The following is a 17,475-nucleotide window of genomic DNA, read 5'->3' as shown; positions in this document are numbered from 1 at the left end:
TCAGGCACCAAGCGGACATTAGTCAGCAGGCAGGCAGGGAGCCACAGACCTAAGGGAGGCCCAACGGATTAAGGCGGGGGGTGGGGATCACCCTGTGGAGGAACACGGAGGCCCTCTTCTCCCTCTCGGGCTGGCATACTGGACCCTGCAGAGACAAAGACACTGCCCACCAGGCAGGGGTCACACTGTGCCTCAGGCATAGCTCTGGGGTCACCAGTGACAAGTGGAGCCCGTGGGTGTCCCCTCCCTTCTAGCTCAGTTCCCCGTTGATAACAGGCTCCCCAACCCGCTCCCCAGCGCCATGCACAAGAGGAAGCTGACACCCCAAATTCTGCCGGACCCACCTCAGGGGAGGAACAGAGGGAAAAACCAGTGTAGACCTCACACCCTCCGGGGCCCCACAGGGTCTCCTGTGTCTGCCCGACCACGAGGGAGGCAAGGCCTGAAGTCCCGGTGCCCACAGATGGACAAAAGTGGTTCTTTTGTCGGCGGTGTCACTGTCGGTGACAGTGACTGCGAACAGAGGCTTCCCAGCTGGACCCTGGAGTGCAGGGTTTTAGGGACGGAAGGCCTGGGAAGCAGGGAGCGGCTGCCCGGCCTCAGGGTCTGGGGTTGGGGGGCGGGGGGGGGGGGGCTGGCCTTGGCCCACACAGGCCCCAGGGCAACCCAGCACGGGACACAGGGCCCAAGGGTCTCAAATGATGGTGGAGCCAGGCTGAGCCAGGGCTGCCTGGAAAGCGAATGTGCCATTTCACCAGCTCGAGATGCCCCTCTGCTCCTGGCAAAGCATCTGGAGACTTTGCTGGGGCAGTGAGGGAAGGGGGAGTGGCTGCCTCCCCACCATCAGCAGGAGGGGCTGGCCCAGGCCCAAGCTCTGCACCTGCAGCAGAACTCCCGGGGGAGGCCAGGCTCCGCCATCACCACCGGCATCGAGCCATCCTCTCCAGGAACTCAGCCTGGCCCACCAAGCCGACCAAACGGCCTCCGAGGTGTCGTGGGGGCTCCAGCACCTGTGGTCTCGCCGGTGCAGCACACCATCTTCCTTAACCTTCACGGCCAACACCTCAACACCTGGGCAGCAGGTGCTCTCACAGGAGTGGGGCGGGGGGGAACCCCACTAGGGGGGCTCAGGGGACCCGGGGATGGGAGGATTTGAGCCTGAGAATGAGATATTTCGGAGTAGAGAATAAAGCCTAGGGACATCCCAAAAAAGCCCCCAAATGAAAATGAATATACACACACGTTTTAAAGGAGTACATTTCATAAGGGCTCGAACCCACCACCCCGAGATCAAGCCCTGAGCTGAGATCAGGAGTCAGAGGCTTCACCGGCTGAGCCACCCAGGCGACCCTGACCCTCTTTCTAAGCAAGGTTCTGAACGGGCACATCTAGAATGACCTGGCACCGTTTAGGGCTGGAGGAAACGGTGGCAGGGGTGGGGGGCAGCAGCTAAAGGGTACGGGGACTCCGTCTGAGGTGATGGAAATAGTCTAGAACTGGACACAGGCATGCCTGCACCAGTCTGCGGGCGTGCCCTTCCCGTGAACCCTTCTGATGAGCGCACCCCGTGGTCTGTAACGTGGATCTTGATAACCTGCTTTGAAAGAAATCAGGGAAGCTCCCGCCGCTGCCGGGAAAGTGAAAGGCACCAGAGAGCTAAGGCTCACTCCGGGAGATGCCGATTCGCACACACCCACCCATCCCCCAAACACATGCCTCGATCTACACAATCCTGTGCCTCGGTGTGTGCTGTAAAATGTGTTTCTTACCAGGAGCTGCGGCCCAGCAAAGTGTGAAAGGCGCTCACTGGGTCACAGCAAACTCAGGATTCCTGGAACGCACACCTTCACCTGCCTGGACCACTCTGCCCTTCCGAGCCCCGGGTCCCCCAGCACAGCCACCAAGAGGGCTCGGCCAGCGTGGTGGAAGCTCTCTCCCCGAGGGGCTGTGGCCCTCTGGACTGGTCACTCTCAGAACCCGTCAAACGGCACTGCTCGCGGGTCGGAGGGAGCACCCCTGCCAGCGGCCACGTCCATGCGTCTCTGCGACTGACCCAGGGCAGTAGCCAAGGAGCACGGAGCGATGCGGCCCACACTATCACCCCCGAACCCTCGGGGAGGGTTTAAGTGGCTTAAAGGATGATCTGGAAAAAACCTTGTTGAGGTTTTAAAAAGGAGGAGGACCCCTATGAAAGTATCAGGCTCAGACGGTTTCACTACGAAATTCTCTAAAAGTTGTAACGGGAAGAACACTGTGTTGCTGTTACAACGTTCCAGGACACAGAGAAGAAAGACACACAAATTATTTTTCCGAAGCCAGTGGGATGCTGACACCAAAACTGATAAAAATAGCACGCACGCAGGGCGCCTGGGTGGCTCAGTCAGGGAAACGTCTGCCTTGGGTTCAGATCACGTTCCCAGAATCTCAGGATCAAGCCCCACAAGGGGCTCCCTGCTCCGGGGAGAGCCTGCTTTCCCCACCTCCCCTCTCTCTGCCTGCCTCTCTGCCTACTTGTGATCGCTGTCAAATAAATAAGTAAATCTTTAAAAAAAAAAATTATATATAGATAGATATAGCTATCTATCTATCTATCTATATATATATAGCAGGCACAAGCACACCTCACACATGTCAGGTCAGGCCCACGTGTGTGTATCTGTGCAAAACCACACGTCCCCACCTCGCTGTTTAAACCCCAATAAACTCCAGTAGATTAATGACTGCAGTACGTAAGGCATGAAACCAGAGAAGTGCTAGAAGCAAACCTGGAAGGCGTGTTTTCTATAATCCTGGAACGCAGAAGGCCTCCAAGCAGAGCACAGATCCCAACAGAGGGGGGAAAAAAAGAATGCGCTTGACAACCTTCGGATTAAAACCCTCTGTTTGGAAGTCCACACTATAAATAGAATCCAAAGTCAACAACCAGGAAGAAGCACTTGTACCAGCGACAGAAAACAAAGGTGCACGAGGGACTCTTTGGAAGGAAACGTCAACAGCACAAGGACAAACAGCCCAAGTCGGGCTAAGAAGGGCAGGAAGGAGCCGCTCAGGGAGAAACCAGGACCTGTAAACGTGGGAGAAGATACTCCCCTTCCCACCCAGAAAGACAGAGGAGATAAAGATCCCGTCGGACAGCTGGCCAGGGCCCGGGACCACGGTGCACAAGCCCCAAGATCTGGTGTGACTACTCCGAGGTCGGTGTGGTGCCACGCACAGTTTAAATGCACTGGCCCCGTGGTGCAGACGTCCCCCTCCTGAAGTCAGGCAGTCCCGGACACACGAAGAGGAACACGGGGCAGCTCATCGAAGCCTCACGCATCCCGGTGACCAGCAGGGCAGGACAGAAGGACCAGAGGGACCCGCTGGGCACGAAGACAGCCCCAGGATAATGGAGAAGTAGTTGTAGGGTCTGATTTCACTTGAAACTTAACACAGACTCCTCTCCAGGGGCACCGAAGGACAGTCCCACACGAAACCCCAGAAGGCCACACGACGCGCCCCGCTGCTAACACGGGCTGCCCCGGGGAAGAAGGGGGAGGGGGTGTCCAGAAAGACAGTCTTCCTTTCCAAAGTTCCTGGGATCATTATTTCTTCTCTTTGAACACTGGCCGCGCGGCTCTTTGGAGCAAGAGTGGAAAAGCTGACCAGGACTCGGGAGCGGACAGGCCTGCGGAGGGAGGGGCACCGCGCTCCCCAGCTGGGCCCGCGCTGGTCGGCTTCACCCAACAGCGCTTTCATTCGAAGAGGCTGCGCGAGAGGAACCGGGCCCAGCGCACAACGAGAAACCAGCCACAGGGGCCAAAGTGATCGGACCTGCACGGGACAGCCGGCGGGAGCCCAGGTGGCCTGAGGACGATCCCCGTTGGCCGTGCCCCACACACAGGTGGGCAAGGCCTCCCGAGGACTCCTGCCTCTTCACCTTCTATGCTTCCACGCTGGAAACTCTGCGCGTCCTTCTGAAACGAGGGAGGTGGCAGTAGAGGGAACAGGCAGGGGAGATCACGGCGTGAGTTCCGTGCCCCTCTTTAAAAAAGCGCGTCCTGGGGGCACCTGGGTGGCTCAGTGGGTTAAAAAAGCGCGTCCCCTTTCGTCCCTGTCCCACCGCTCAGGGAACTGGAAGCTCAGTCCCAGGCACAAGCGGCCTCTGCTCCCCAGCTACATCCCCGAGCTCCCAGCACCCCTGGAATTCCAGGGGAGGGGCACCTGTGATGCCCACAGAAAGCCCCGGGGTTGGGGAAAGTCGACCAGGGGAGAGGAAGGCACATCGAACCCAGAGGAAAGCCTCTGGGCCTGCTTCCCCGCAACCTCCCACCCCCGCCACGGCACTCGGGCAGGCCCCCACATGTCCCCGCTGGGCCACAGCAGACCAGTGTGGACCAAGGGGCATCCTCCAGGCCAACCATGAGGACCCAGAGTCCGGCCAGGGCTGCCCACCCTCCCGGGCACCAGGTGGGGGTCTGAGTGTGCTCCTCCAGCACTGAATGTGTCCTCTGTCCGTGCCGCACGGAGCGTGGCTGTCTGGCATGGGCACATCCCACAGACAGCGGCCCCATTGTGCAGACCCGGACTCCCAGCAGCTGTCCCGGAATGAGCCCGCAGGAGGCCTCACCCAGCGCCATGTGTCGGGAGCCTGGGTTCCGTCCTGGGGCCAGGCTGGGTGGTCAGGACCAGAGTCCCCGAAGCTGAGAAGCACTGAGACCCGCCTCCAGCGCCTGCCTCCCTGCCCTGCCCTCCCCGCAGCTGTGCTGAGCTCCTGTAAGGCATTCAGGCGTTCGCAGCTGCTGGCGCTGCATTCCCTGCGCGGGTCCTTCTCACCCTTGGGCTGGGCTGGGCTGGCCTGGGCTGGGCAGACAGCCGGCCGGGGAGGCGGGGCCCTGTGTCCAGGCAGTGGAGGCAAGTTCTGTCCTTGCTGCCCCCTTCTCTGCCTCACCTCAAAGGACAGACCCCTGATCCTGGCCTCCTGCACCCCCGTGCGCGGGGACGTCCCGCCTCAGACCGGGAGAGGCCGGCTGCTCACTCCTACGGGAGGAAGGGGGAAGAGACCCAATCCCGCAAAGTACGTGGGCGCCTGGACGCTCTCTAGGGCTGAGGCAGGAACAGGGGAGCTTGGCGCAGAGGGATCCTTCCAGGTAAGACAGCCTGCGGGGGGCACATCCCTGCTGGAGGCGTGGCCTTGTTCTGCCAGAAGAGAAACACTTAGGGGCAGCTGGGCGGCTCCGTCAGTTAAACGGCTCACTCTTGATTTCGGCTCAGGTCCTGATCTCAGGGTCCTCGGATCGAGTCCCACATCGGGATCCCTGCTCAGCAGGGAGGCTGCTTCTCCCTCTCCCTCTCCCTCTGCCCCCTCACCCCCTGCATGCAGACGTGCATGTGCTCTCTCTCTCTCAAATCAATAAATAAAGCTTTAAAAAAAAAAAAAAAGAAAGAAAGAAAGAAAGAAAAGAAGCATTTAGCTCCACACAGAGGAAATCCTGCAGGCCAAGGGCCCAGGGCTCGATGAGGTACGACCCCACTGCTCTGCTTGCTGGATCACACACAAATGAGTCCCTCAGCATTTATCAAGCTCCTGCTGTATGCCATGTGCTGGAGGAAATGTCACCAGAGAGTTCACGGCCCAGAGTCAGGCCCAGCGTGGACCCTAGTTAGAGGGGTGTCCTGTAAACAGGGCGGGGGGTGTCTCGGGAGGCTTTGCAGAGCCTGGGCCTTTCCTCCCCAACCGCACAGTGGTCACCCTCTCACCCGCCTCCCCAGTCGGGGCCCGGCACATTCCCACGCATGTCACTGGCCAGCCCCTCCCCCGCTCACACTCAGTACACACCTGACTTTCCCTGCCGCCTCTGCCAGCCCCCTACATCCCTGCATCCCTGCCGGGGGCCCCAGGAGCCCCGTGCTTGCAGCCTCCATGTCCCCCGCAGAGCTGACACCTTCTCCCTTCTGCCTCAGCCCCTAATGCAGGCCTGGGGCACCCGGCACCCGGGTCCTCCCGGGGAAGGAAGGCAGGTGCCCCCTGTGTGCGCAGACACCGTGCCCAACGCCACAAGCTTGGGGAGCCCGCGGCCCCTGCCTCAATGTTCCGCCCCCAGCCAAGACCATTTCTAGATGCTTTTAGTCAGAGAGAAACCCTACTGAGACACCTAGCGAGTCCGCCTCCCCCCAATTCACACCCACCAACCCCAGCCACGCCCAGCCGCCCCGGGGGACAGGGTTCCCACCCCACCTCCTCAGGACAGAGGCCCCAACCGCTCTCGTGGGACAGATCAAGAAACTGAGGCTGGGGGCGGGTGAAGGGATGGCTCAGAACCAGCGGGCCGGTGGGGTGGAACCAGGACCCTGGCAAGAACTCAGCGGGAGCCGGTCCAGGGCGCTGGGATCCCCACCCTGCCCAGGCAGCCCCCGCCTCCCCCAGGGCTCCCAATTAGCATCCCGAGATGGCAAAGCAGCAGCCCAGGGACCGAGCAGTCTCTGCCCGCCTTATAAGGCAGCCTCGGGGGAAACTTGGCCGTTGTCAGCCACTGAGCCAGAGGTGGGTGGTTCCCAGGGGGAGCAGAGCCAGCAGCTCACAGCGTGCAGACATGGTTCTGGGTCCCGAGGCCCAGCCCCACCCAGAGCCACCCATGCAGGGGCAGCGGAAAGGCAGGGACCTGGGCGAGGGGACAAGGCCATACTCAACCAGAGCCTGAGAGAAGCGGGGACGACCAAAAGGTGACAAAGAGGGTCGGGGGCCAGGGTCAGGGGTCAGGGGTCAGCAGCCTCAGAAACACAGACCCCAACATGCCAGGACAGAGCAGGTCAGACCTGTGGGTTCTTGGTTGACCAGGAAAGGATCTGCTTGGTCCCTGCAAGGTCCCATGGGGTTCCTGGGGTCCCTGTGTCTGCCTGCAGGGGCCACAAAAAGCTATCTCACCCCTCCAACCGTGTTTGATTGAGCCCTCCCTACATCTGGGTCAATCAGCCCGTTTAAAAGAATCAAAACCAAAACAAACCAACCAACCCTGAAAAAAAGCAAAGAACAGCTTTACCTTCAAATATCCCAGAACCTAGTGGGGGGCATGGAGGGAATTCTGAGAAACACCGAGCAAATGCTGGGAGTGGGTATCGCTGGCTACAGGTGAACTGTAGATTCTAGCTCCTAGATTTTCTGAATTTGAAAGAAAAGGTATTGCTAAGAAACTATTTTCACGTTAGAAGTTTAGCAGAGGAGGGGCACTGGGAGGCTCCAGCCTTTGGCTGGAGTCATGATCCCAGGGTCCTGGGGTACCCGGCTCCCTCTGCCCCTCACCCTGCACAAGCTCGCGCAAGCACGCACCTCTGTCACAGAAATAAATAAAATATTTATAAAAAGAAAAAAAGGAAAAAGAAATCTAACATAGGAAAAAATTTTCTTGCAACACAATCAACATTCCAAACCAAACACAAGATACCACACACACAAACACACATGCGCACGCACGCACACACACACACACACGCACACATACACGCATAGGCAAAAAGACACAGGAGTCAAAAAAAGGGAGGCTACTTTTGGCTAGTGGGAGGGCTTTAGGGAAGAGGTGCCATTTGAGCCGGGCTCTGAAGGATGCATAGGAGTTCAAAAAGCAGTGCTGTGTAAAGGAAGAAAGTCAGGTGTCAGGGGTGGTCAGGAGATCAGAGCAGGAGGTGAGGAAAGTGGGCCTATGGAGGCTGTGACAAGACCAGAGCAGGAAGAGCCCAGGGAGCAGGGGTGAATCCACTGTGGAGGGCCCCACAGAAGCGGGAAAGGAAGACACTCGGATGCGGATTTCATCAGTGCCGTGCCGTAGGGGGCTCCATCTGGGAGCAACTTGGCTGCGGTCCCCGAGACCCTGTCCTGCACCAGCCCAGGAGGCAGAGGAGACACAGAGCTCCTGCCCTCCCGGATCCTTTGCCCCTACGGTGCAGCTGGCCTTGGGTGCCAGGGACAGCGTGCCCACGGCAGGCGGGGGGCAGTCGGGGTGGGGCGCATCTGTGAGCGGGCGGAAGGGGTGGGAGAGCTAGTGGAGCAGGAAAGACGGATGCAAAGCGAGGCTGAGGGACAACCTGAGGGTCCCTGAGGACAACCTGAGGGTCTGTGGCTGGATGGACAAGACAGGCTGTGACCGGAGGAGGGGCAGGGGCAGGGGAGAAGATGCAGCCTCCGGGCAGGGGAGAAGATGCAGCCTCCGAGCAGGGGGCCCCCGGATGCTGCTGCGACAGATTCCAGAACCACACCTCCGTCGGGAAGGCCCTGCCCACCACTGGGCTTGCCCGGGCCTCTAAGACTGGACATCCAAGGCCCAGGCCATCAGGGCCAAGTCCTCCGGCCCACAGGGGGCGCGGCTTCCTTCTCCTCATCCGACGCCTCACCCCGCCTTACTCGGGGGCTCAAGGACCAGAGTCACCCGCAGTGCTGCCCGAAGGGAACAGAATCCTCCCCAACTGAGTCATCTGAGCCCCCACTTCCTCCAGCGCCCCCCTCATCACCCCACCAGCATCCCGCCCCTCGGCAGCCATCTAACCAGATCTGTCCAGCCTGAAGGTTCTCAACCCGTGAGCACGGGTCTTAGAGAGCCCCTTCCCCACCCAGCCGATGCGACGCAGCAGGTCAGGGCACAAGCTTATGCTCCTTGGCAGAAGGATAGCCCCCGGATCCCTGTCTGCTGGGCCCACCAGCTGCTTTCGGAGGGGCACCAGGGCTGCTGACTGCAGAGCTCTGGTGCTGGGTTAAACATTCTTCCATGGAGAAACTCTATAGTTTCTCTGAGCTCCAGGGTCCCGGGCACCTCGGGACAGCCGCCTCAGCTCCCCTTCTTGGCCTGGTTAAATCCTACTTTCTCCAAGGCTGGCTCACAGGGCTTGGGCTCTGGGAAGACCTCCACTGCCCCCCTGATGGCTCCTGGTGGCGGTAGCCAGCCTGGCTGGCCCCAGCGGCCCCGGCTCCCAGCACAGCCTCTGGGCCAAGTGGGGCCCGAGCCACGTCACCGCTGGAGAAAGACATTCTTGCACTTCTGAGGCCGTGCCCCGCCTGCCCTGCTGACCCAGGGCAGTACCACCCTGGGCAGACCCCCTCCTGCCCCTCTCCCAGAGCCGGACCGCCTCCTCACACATCAAGCACCGGCCACCATCAAGATCTGGACACAGACGGAGGCACCAACACCTCACCCCCAGGAGGGGGTCATACCTGGTGGCAAAGGCCCTGGACCAACAGAAGACCCCTCCCCACACACTGGACATGCCTTGATGCCAGCACCACAGCACCTGAGTGGGTGGGCATGGCTCTGCAGGGTCATGTCTGGGGAGACAGGAGAGTGGGCTGAGGCCCAGCACTGCAGGCAACGCGGAGTCTCAGTCCGTACCCCCATCCCCAGCTGCTCCCACCAAAGCGTGAGGAGCACGCGGAGCCCCCATCCAATGCCCCGCCCCATCCAACGCCAAAAGCCATCCCGGTCCCTAAGCCCGTGGAGCACGAGAAAACTTGCATTCACAAAGGAAAACCAAGAAAAACTGAAAGCAGGACGCGGACGGGCTAGCGTGCACCCACGTTCACAGCATCGTTTGTAACAGCCAAGGAGCAGCAGCAAGATGGGGTCCACCCACACGATGGGCTATTAACTCAGCCGTAGAAAGTACAGAAGTGCCAACACGTGCGACACTGCAGATGGCCAGCAAGGACACAGTGCTCGGCGAAGTCAGCCAGACACTGAAGAACGAACATGGTCGGATCCCACGTCCAGGAGGTTTGCGGGGACGGAAGGTAGATGGCCGGGTGGGGGGGTGCCCAGGGCTGGCGGAGGGGGGCGGGGAGTTATGCTTGCTGGGGAAACAGCTTCAGCTGGGGAAGGTTCTGGAGGCAGATGGCAGAGTCGGCTGTGTGACGGCGTGAGTGGGTTCGATGCCGCCAAGCCGCTCACTTCACGACAGCTCAAGTAGTCAATTCACGCTACGTTTATTTTACCAAAATGAAAAATAATAATCAAAAGCCTAGAATGTTCTGTTTATCCGACCCAAAGAATACTTACTGGACCTTTACTGGGTCCTGTGCTTGGAAAGGGTTTGCAGCCCTGCCGGTTCCTGACCGCTGAGGGGCACAGAACACCGTGTCCCAAGGCCAGATGTTCCCAAGCAGGCCCCAGCGAGCTCCAACTTCCCACGGAAGCACAACTCCGAGTTTGGGCCCTTGGAGGACAGCAGCACCCAAGCCCCTGGCTTCCCTCCCTCACTGGAGGAGAACCCCACGCGGAGCTGCGCACAGGTATCACAGGGCTCCCTGGCCCAAGGACCCCTTCCCAGCGGCCCCAAGAATCAGGGCAGAGAGATCAGGCGTTTTTGTTTCCCGGGCCTCTGGTCACGACCCTCCCTCCCTAAGAGCTGGAGGAGGACCCTCCAGGACAAAACCTCGGGAGGGAACGAACTCCCTCCTGCCACGCACGGCAGCCCACAGTCCCTCCTGAGCAGGAGCCTGCCTCCCCGTGGCCCGGGAACCAGCAGCATGTGAGAGCCCGTCCTTGGGTCCCAACCCATTCTACCCATGTCCCGACGAGAGCCTGCCACCGCCCCATTTCCCAAACTGTGGGATCCCCGCCATTCGCGACTCTCCCACCCCACCATGGTGCATTCTGACCAGTACAGGGGGCCCCTTGAGCCCCCAAGATTCTGCCTGAAGTCCAACACAAGCCGAGCTTCTGCCGCATCCTGGTCCAACCCCCACGCACGGAAAAGGCCGCCAGTGCCCCCGTTGGGCTTGGGACCCCTGCCCTGGCGTATTCTTGGCCCCCCCGGAATCCTGTCTCCACCACCTGCTACCCATCCCTCCCCCCACAGCCAGACTCCAGGCGAAGCCAGCTCCCACCCCAACGCACCGGAGCACAGAGGACACGCTTTTGCTACTCACCCTCTTGGCTCTTCGGAAGGGCCTCGACCACGGGGGGCTGGAGCTTGGGCTCCAGCCGGCTCTGCAGCTGAGACATCAAGGCGTGTTCCGAATTCTCCAGGGTCTGGGGTGGGAGCGGGGAGGCTGGCCCCTCGGCCGGTTTGGGCACCTGGATCTCGACCCTCTTGGGGGCCGCATCCACAGCGGGAGCTGTGGGCATCTCGGGGATCTTGGAGGCAGGGCTCTCCATCCTCCTGTGGGCTGACTCCTGGGGCTTGACTATGGTGATCTCCGTCCTCCGAGGGGCAGGCTCCGGCGTCTTGTGGCCCAGCGCCTCCGCTCGTTTGAGCCCGAAGCGGGACGGCCCGGCAGCGCCGGCGCTCTCCACCTGCTTGGACGAGATGTCGATGGAGATCTCTGTGCGCCGGGACACGGGCTCGGCCTTAGGCCCTGAGAGCTCGACCCTCCGCAGGGCAGCCTTGGGGGATCGTTGGCTGAGGGAGTCTACATGGCGGGCTGCGGGCTCGGAGTTCTTCACCCCCAGGTCCTGGAACTTCTGGGTGGAGCTGGCCACAGTGGCCCGGAGCACGGGGGTCTGGACCCTCCGGTGCGGAGTGGAGTTGGGCGTCTCGGCCTCCTCGACCTCAAAAGATCTCTTCAGGGCTGGAAAACAGAGAGGGGGGATGTGAGGATCGGGCGGCTGGGGAACACGCTGCTAAGGCAGTGGGCAGGGGTGCTGGGCAAGGAGCCTGGGAGACTCCCGCAACCTCTTGGGAAGAAAGGGAACAGCCCCACTGTCCTAGGGGACCCGGGCACCAGCAATCGCGCCCACTGGAGGAGAGGGAGCAAGAAAGCTGGAGTCTGCAGGACACCAGCCTCTCTGTCCCCCACGGCCACGGTGTCCACGTGCCAACCACGTTTTCTATAAAGATGTTCTGGCTCAAGGGGAGCTTTGATGTCTTCCTTGTCGCTCTCACTTGTCCTAACCTCCACCCAACACAGACACCACCAGACAGCAACTGGGCAGGGCAGTGCGGGCAGGGAGGGGGCGTCCTCAGTCACACCAGCCACAGCCATAACCTGCAGAATCGTGACGGCAAGGACACTACCGCATCCCGCCACCAACAGCGGCACGGAAGCCCTAACACAGGCATCGGGTTTACTGTGTACGTTGATGCCTCCCGCGACCCTTTGCTATAAACACTGCCATTAGCCCCCAGTAGAGATGGGGGAACTGAGGCCCCAATGCTTAGGAAATGTGCCCAAAGGTGAGGAGATAGAGCAGCAGGGCCAGAAGACGCCTCTGTCCGGCTGCGAGGCCCGGGGTTCCATCCGCTTGGCTGTCCCGTTTCAGATGGTGTAACGGAGCCTTGGCACGGTCCGCACCAGCCCACTCTCTCTGTCCTCACCCCTGGCTGCATCTGATCCCGCACTCGGCTACCTGCCCCAGGCAGACCTTGGCCCCCGGGGGGAACCTGGCCATCTGACCCCCACTACGCAGCCCAGTGCTCCCGCCTGGCCACCCGCAATCTCCACCAAGACCTGTTCTAAGGCCAGGGGACAGTGCCTGGGAAGCCAGCAGCCATCCCCACAGTCCTGGGAGCTACCCTCCCAACAAGAACCAGTCGCTCCCGTTACCACGATCAGAGCAGGAAGGGCCCACGTGGCATGAACACTCGCCCGCGTCTTCCCGGCCCGGCCCCCAGCAGGCTCGGCGGCCCATAGTGTCTCTCCTACCCCTCGCCCCACCTCGCCAACACGGCTCCCTGAGCCCGGATTTCCTGGGACCCCACGAAGCTCCCCTCCCTGGGCCCCCAGCTGGCCTGGGTCCCAACAACGACAATCTGGGGCCATTCTCACCGCCCCAACCCTGTGTCTTCCCTCCGCCAATTTCCAGCATAGTCTTGTCTCTTCCCAGGGACGGTGTTTCCTCCAGAGACCAGGGCCGGGCAGGTGGCTGAGTGGGTGGGTGGCCTGGGAAGCACGTGCTCGTAAGCACAGGTAGAGCGAGAGAGCGAAGGACGCCCTCGTCCCCAGCGCCTGGCTGCCGTGCTCCCCCACCGCAGCACCCAGCCGCACCGCTCTCCGCCCTGGGCACACCTCCTTCTCGGGACACAAAGGGCACAAAATCCCAAGTTGCAAAGCTCAGCCATCCCAGAGGCCCTGCGGGGACAGACATGTCACTGGTCCGAGGAACCTAGCCGGTCACTGAGGGCTCTGTCCGGGGAACCCATCAGCCTCCCGCTCAGCTCTGCTGCCGCCGGGCAACCCGGGCGCCCCACGTGGCCAGAGCTTCAGACTCGGCCGGAGAATCTGGAAACCTGCTTTCCTGTCTGGGCCATCCGATCTGTATATGCGGGCGCAGAGGAAAACCACCCTCTTCAAACACAGAGCGGTCAAACAGAATCCCACCCAGGTTGCAACTGGCCTGGGGGCCCAGCGAGTGACCTCCGGTAGAGAGCGTGGCCAAGGGCACTGGGGTCCCGTGCCGGGTGGCAGGGATGTGTCTGAGATGCCACAGCTCTTCCCGGGGGTCTAGCCCCTAAGAGAACCACGGGGTGCAAACTGCTCGTTCCAAAGGTGGCTGAGGTGACAAAGGACGGGCCAGAGTGTCTTAAACTGGACAGAAGTCCAGAGCTGAACACCTGGAATCGGGACCTTTGGGGTTCCCCGGGGCCTCAAGGCATCTGGTCCACCCCCTGCCTTGAGAGCACTGTCCAAACTGCCCCCCCAAGTGTCTGTGAGCTCCCTAGAGGAGGGGTCCGCACTCCCCCCACCTCGGCACAGGCATTTCCAGTCGTCCCTGGGGTTAATCTCTGGGGCCCGAGATGGAGAACAGGAATCAGGTTGGGGGGGGGGGGCCTTTGCCCAGGTTTGCCCGAGAACGGGATGACCGCCGCGGAAAGCCCACTGGAGGTGTGAGAATCAATTTCTCTGTGAGAAACTGTGAGAATAAATTTCCGTGGTTTGAGCCCCACAGTCTGTGCTAATTTCTTACGGCCGCCCCAAGAAGTGACCACAGGGACCGCTGGAGGGCTGAGACCTCTGGGCTCTCCCGATGGTGCTGCCACCCCGCCCTGCACCCCAGCCCACCCCCCCATCAGGGACCCAGGAGAAAAAGCCACCTCCTTTTCCTCTTCTGGAATCACACAAACCCTAGATGGTAGGAGCCATCGTCGGGAGTGACCCCGCTCCAGATTTACACTGAGAAATTTGGTGATGAAACAAGGTCATTTTTTAGGGCAGGCTTCCCAAGGGACGCCCTGTACAAAGCTGCCTCCCCACAGAGGATGTCCTGACACAGGCAGCACCCAGCTGGGAAAAATTAGCAGACTGCCCTGAAGCTTCCTGCCTTGGAATCCTAAAAACACACTCTGGGTCCCAGGCACACACATACAGTCCCCCGTCCTTGGGAGCCCCTCCACCAGCTCCAAGGGAGACAGGTGTGACCTCCCCCAGTGGCAGGTCCCTCTCCCCTTCCCATTGTCGGGGAGGGAGCGATCCTGCCATCCATCCCCACGGGGCAGGAGGCGCCCCCGCCCCCCTGCTTACACAGTTCCCCAAACAAGACTGCTCCCCTTCTCCCTCTTCGGTATTCAAGTCCCCCCCAAGGCCAGGCTCAAACCTCAGCTGCTCCCTAAGGCCCCCCCTAATGGGCACCAGGAGCCTGGAGACGGTGGTCCGTGCACCTTGGCCTGCTGCTGGGAATTCACCCCCAGGAAATAATCCGAAGCAGATTTACACATGGGGACGTTCCCATCAGCATTAAAACAGCAAACGCTGGAAACAATCCGGGTTTACGTAGATGTTCTAAACCCATATGCCGAAGTCCTGCGCAGTCATCAAAATCATGGTTTTGCAGATGAGAGATGTTGAGAATATCGAGTAAAAATAGCAGACACGTGCCCAGATCGGGCTGCGTCGCACACACACACGTGTGGTGCACACGCACGCTCGCAGAGGACGCCCGCTCTGGAGGGGGCTCTCGTGGGGGCTTTTCTCCACAAGGCCTCCTGCCTTTTCCCAGCACGCCTGCCCCACGTGTGGGCGGCTTAACACTTTCAGGAAGTAAGACCATCAACACTGTTTTTAAAAAACAGCCCTTGCTGCGAACAGGGGAGGCTGTGGGTAATCACAAGCCGGCCCAGCCCCACTCCTCCTGCCCCGAAGCCCGGCCCTCTCCAGCCCACTAACCACCTCCAGGCCCGGCCGGCGCAGAGGCCGGGCCGCCTCTCCAGATGCTCGGCGTCCATGCCCGTGGGGGTCGAGGCAGGAGCAGCCCGGATCTGGGCCTGTTTAAGGAGGAATGCGGGGCACACAAGGGGCCATTGTGCAGGCCCCTTCCGACCACAGGCTGCGGCGAAGCTTTCCTGCTTCCGGGTGCACAGAGCGGCCCGTGTGGGGAGGGGGCATCGGGGGCGATCATGGAGCCCTGATCCAACGGGGGAGGGGTGGAGGGGACAAATGTTATGCAAGGAATGTCAGAGAACAAGGTCAACCCTCAAACCCGAACCCAACTCCCAGGGGCCAGAGCGCTGGGGACGCCATGGATCGTTGGGTCCCGTTCTGGGCTCCGGCCCCAGGACCGTCGCCCCGGCCAAGGGAGCCTCTTCAAGGTAGTGGTGGAGCAGGTTCTGTCCCTGAACCGGTGGCCACCCAGGAGCCCCGGCCGCGGCCCAGGGAACCAGGCAGGGAGTACTGCCCTCGTCCCTGACCCGAGCCTGTAGGGCAAGGCCACAGGGAAACGCCACCCCGGAGGTGACAGCTCAGCGTCAGGACACCCAGGGCTAGCCGAGAGGCCCTGGTTCTCCTGTGGGGGCCGGGCCCTGGCAGAGGCCCCTGGCTCTGGGTCAAGAACTTCAGCGGAGCCTTGGGGAAGGACAGAACGGGGTCTCGCCGTAGGGCAGAGGGCCCGGATTGCCGCACTGTGTGGGACCGACAGCGCTCACGCAGACTGTCACATCAGGGCGGTGGGGAGAAGGAGCCCACGGGGAGTGCACGACCTCCGTCATCACGGAGTCTCTGCTTCCTCGGCTGTCCTCCTGCGGCAGTGACAGGATGACGCGATGGTGCCTGTGACCTAATCACCCCTGTTGCTCACGTGTGCACTGTGGGTGGGTGCGTGTGCACGCAGGCATGTGGGGTCCCGTCCCCCGTGTGCTGCCAAGGCTGCAGGGCCCTTACCAATGTCCCGCAGCCCGAGGGCCTGTCCTGGTGGCCTCCTGGTGCCCATGCCCAGAAGGCAGGATGGGGTTAACACCGCTCTCCTGGCCGGCAGCCTTTAGGCAGTAAATGGAGGGCAAATACCCCAGCTGTCCCCCTTGGGACAACTCTGGGGTGCACGTGGCAGGGTCCCCCAGCACCCCCAGTGGGCACCACCTGCCTAACATGTGCTTGGGGCTGCCCCCTGCAGGCCATGCCCTTCCCGGCCTCCTCTGCCAGGAAGGCACCTGGGATTACCCCCCCCTCGGACCCAGGTCTCAGGAGCCGCCTCCAGGCACCTGGTGGAGGGGAGACGGCGAAGGGGGCAGGTGGGGAAGGGGAGAGGAGTGTGTCCTCAGGAAGCCAGCCAGGCCGAAAGGAAAAGTCAGTGTTACAGCAGCCCAGGAAATGAACACGGAAGAGAAGGGGAGCTCTTGCAACCGCCGTGGCCACTTTCTGCGGATGCTGAAGCCACCTCCGCCATTTCTCCCCTGCTCTGAGAAGGGGAACACGGGTTCCCTGGAATCGTCTGGCCTGGAGAGAAGGAGCCCCTCCTCCTGTATCAGGCCAGCGGCTCACCCCGGGCCCCTCCTGCTGCTTGCTCTCCCTCCCCGGCCTCAGAGCCTCCCTGACGTCCCCAGAGCCCCCTGGGGCCAGGGCCCATGCATCCCACCCACCTAGGACATCCCAGCTCACACCTGCTGTCCCAGTGTCACCAGAAAGGGCACCTGTTTGCTCCCAACACCGTACCCCTTGGGGCAGAAAGTTCTCTGGACGGCCTCCCTTCAGAGGGCTCATGACTGGTGTTCACCCCTCCTCCACCAGAGAGGGGCCTTGGGGTGACAGCTGTTCAGTCCGGGAGACCCGGCAGGCAGCCGGGGACAGCCGTGGAGCGACTCCTCCTGCGGGAAATCTCTCTACACGGAGCAGATTGATGACACACGGGCACGGGGCCTCTTCTCCCGGAGGAGGGCCTCTCCGTGCGCGCTCCTGCCATCTAGGCCAGCACCCCCTGTCCCCCTGGGCCCGGTGACACCAATGGCATTCCGGGCAGGTCTAAAAGTCCTCTAAAACGCTGGACCACCTTTCTATCTTGACTAAAGTTACAGGAACACGTGCACACGCAAACGATTCTTGCAGACGGCAGGCGCTGCAAACCAGACCTTGCTCTCAAACCCAGAGAGCGTGGAGCCAGGGGACCCAGCGGAGCAGATGAGATAGGGCAAGAATGTCCTGCCCCGGGGTGGGGAGTGGGGACGCCAGAGCTCCCTGGGCGGAGGAGGGGCCCAGCCTGGGGGGCGGGTAGCGGACACAGGACCTCTCAGGCCTCCTCGGGTCAAAGGTTCTCAAATAAATGGCAGCCGGGGAGGGCAGGAGGGAGCCCCGGGGAGGAGACCAACTTCAAA

General features: G+C 61.4%; 1 protein-coding gene across 5 annotated transcripts in view; it reads right to left on the bottom strand.

The window, feature by feature from the left end:
- The window catches only part of SEPTIN9 (septin 9), a 144,609-nt gene that overhangs the window by 56,616 nt on the left and 70,518 nt on the right, over positions 1 to 17,475 (bottom strand). For all 5 annotated transcript variants that reach the window (XM_032320125.1, XM_032320129.1, XM_032320128.1 and 2 more), the window contains one exon: positions 10,889 to 11,530. In XM_032320125.1, the coding sequence (XP_032176016.1) occupies positions 10,889 to 11,530 (642 nt within the window). The remainder of the gene's footprint in view (positions 1 to 10,888; positions 11,531 to 17,475) is intronic.

This window comes from Mustela erminea, chromosome 18, assembly GCF_009829155.1.
Source record: "Mustela erminea isolate mMusErm1 chromosome 18, mMusErm1.Pri, whole genome shotgun sequence".
Classification (NCBI taxonomy): Eukaryota; Metazoa; Chordata; class Mammalia; order Carnivora; family Mustelidae; genus Mustela; species Mustela erminea.
This window is presented reverse-complemented; position numbering and strand designations above follow the sequence as displayed.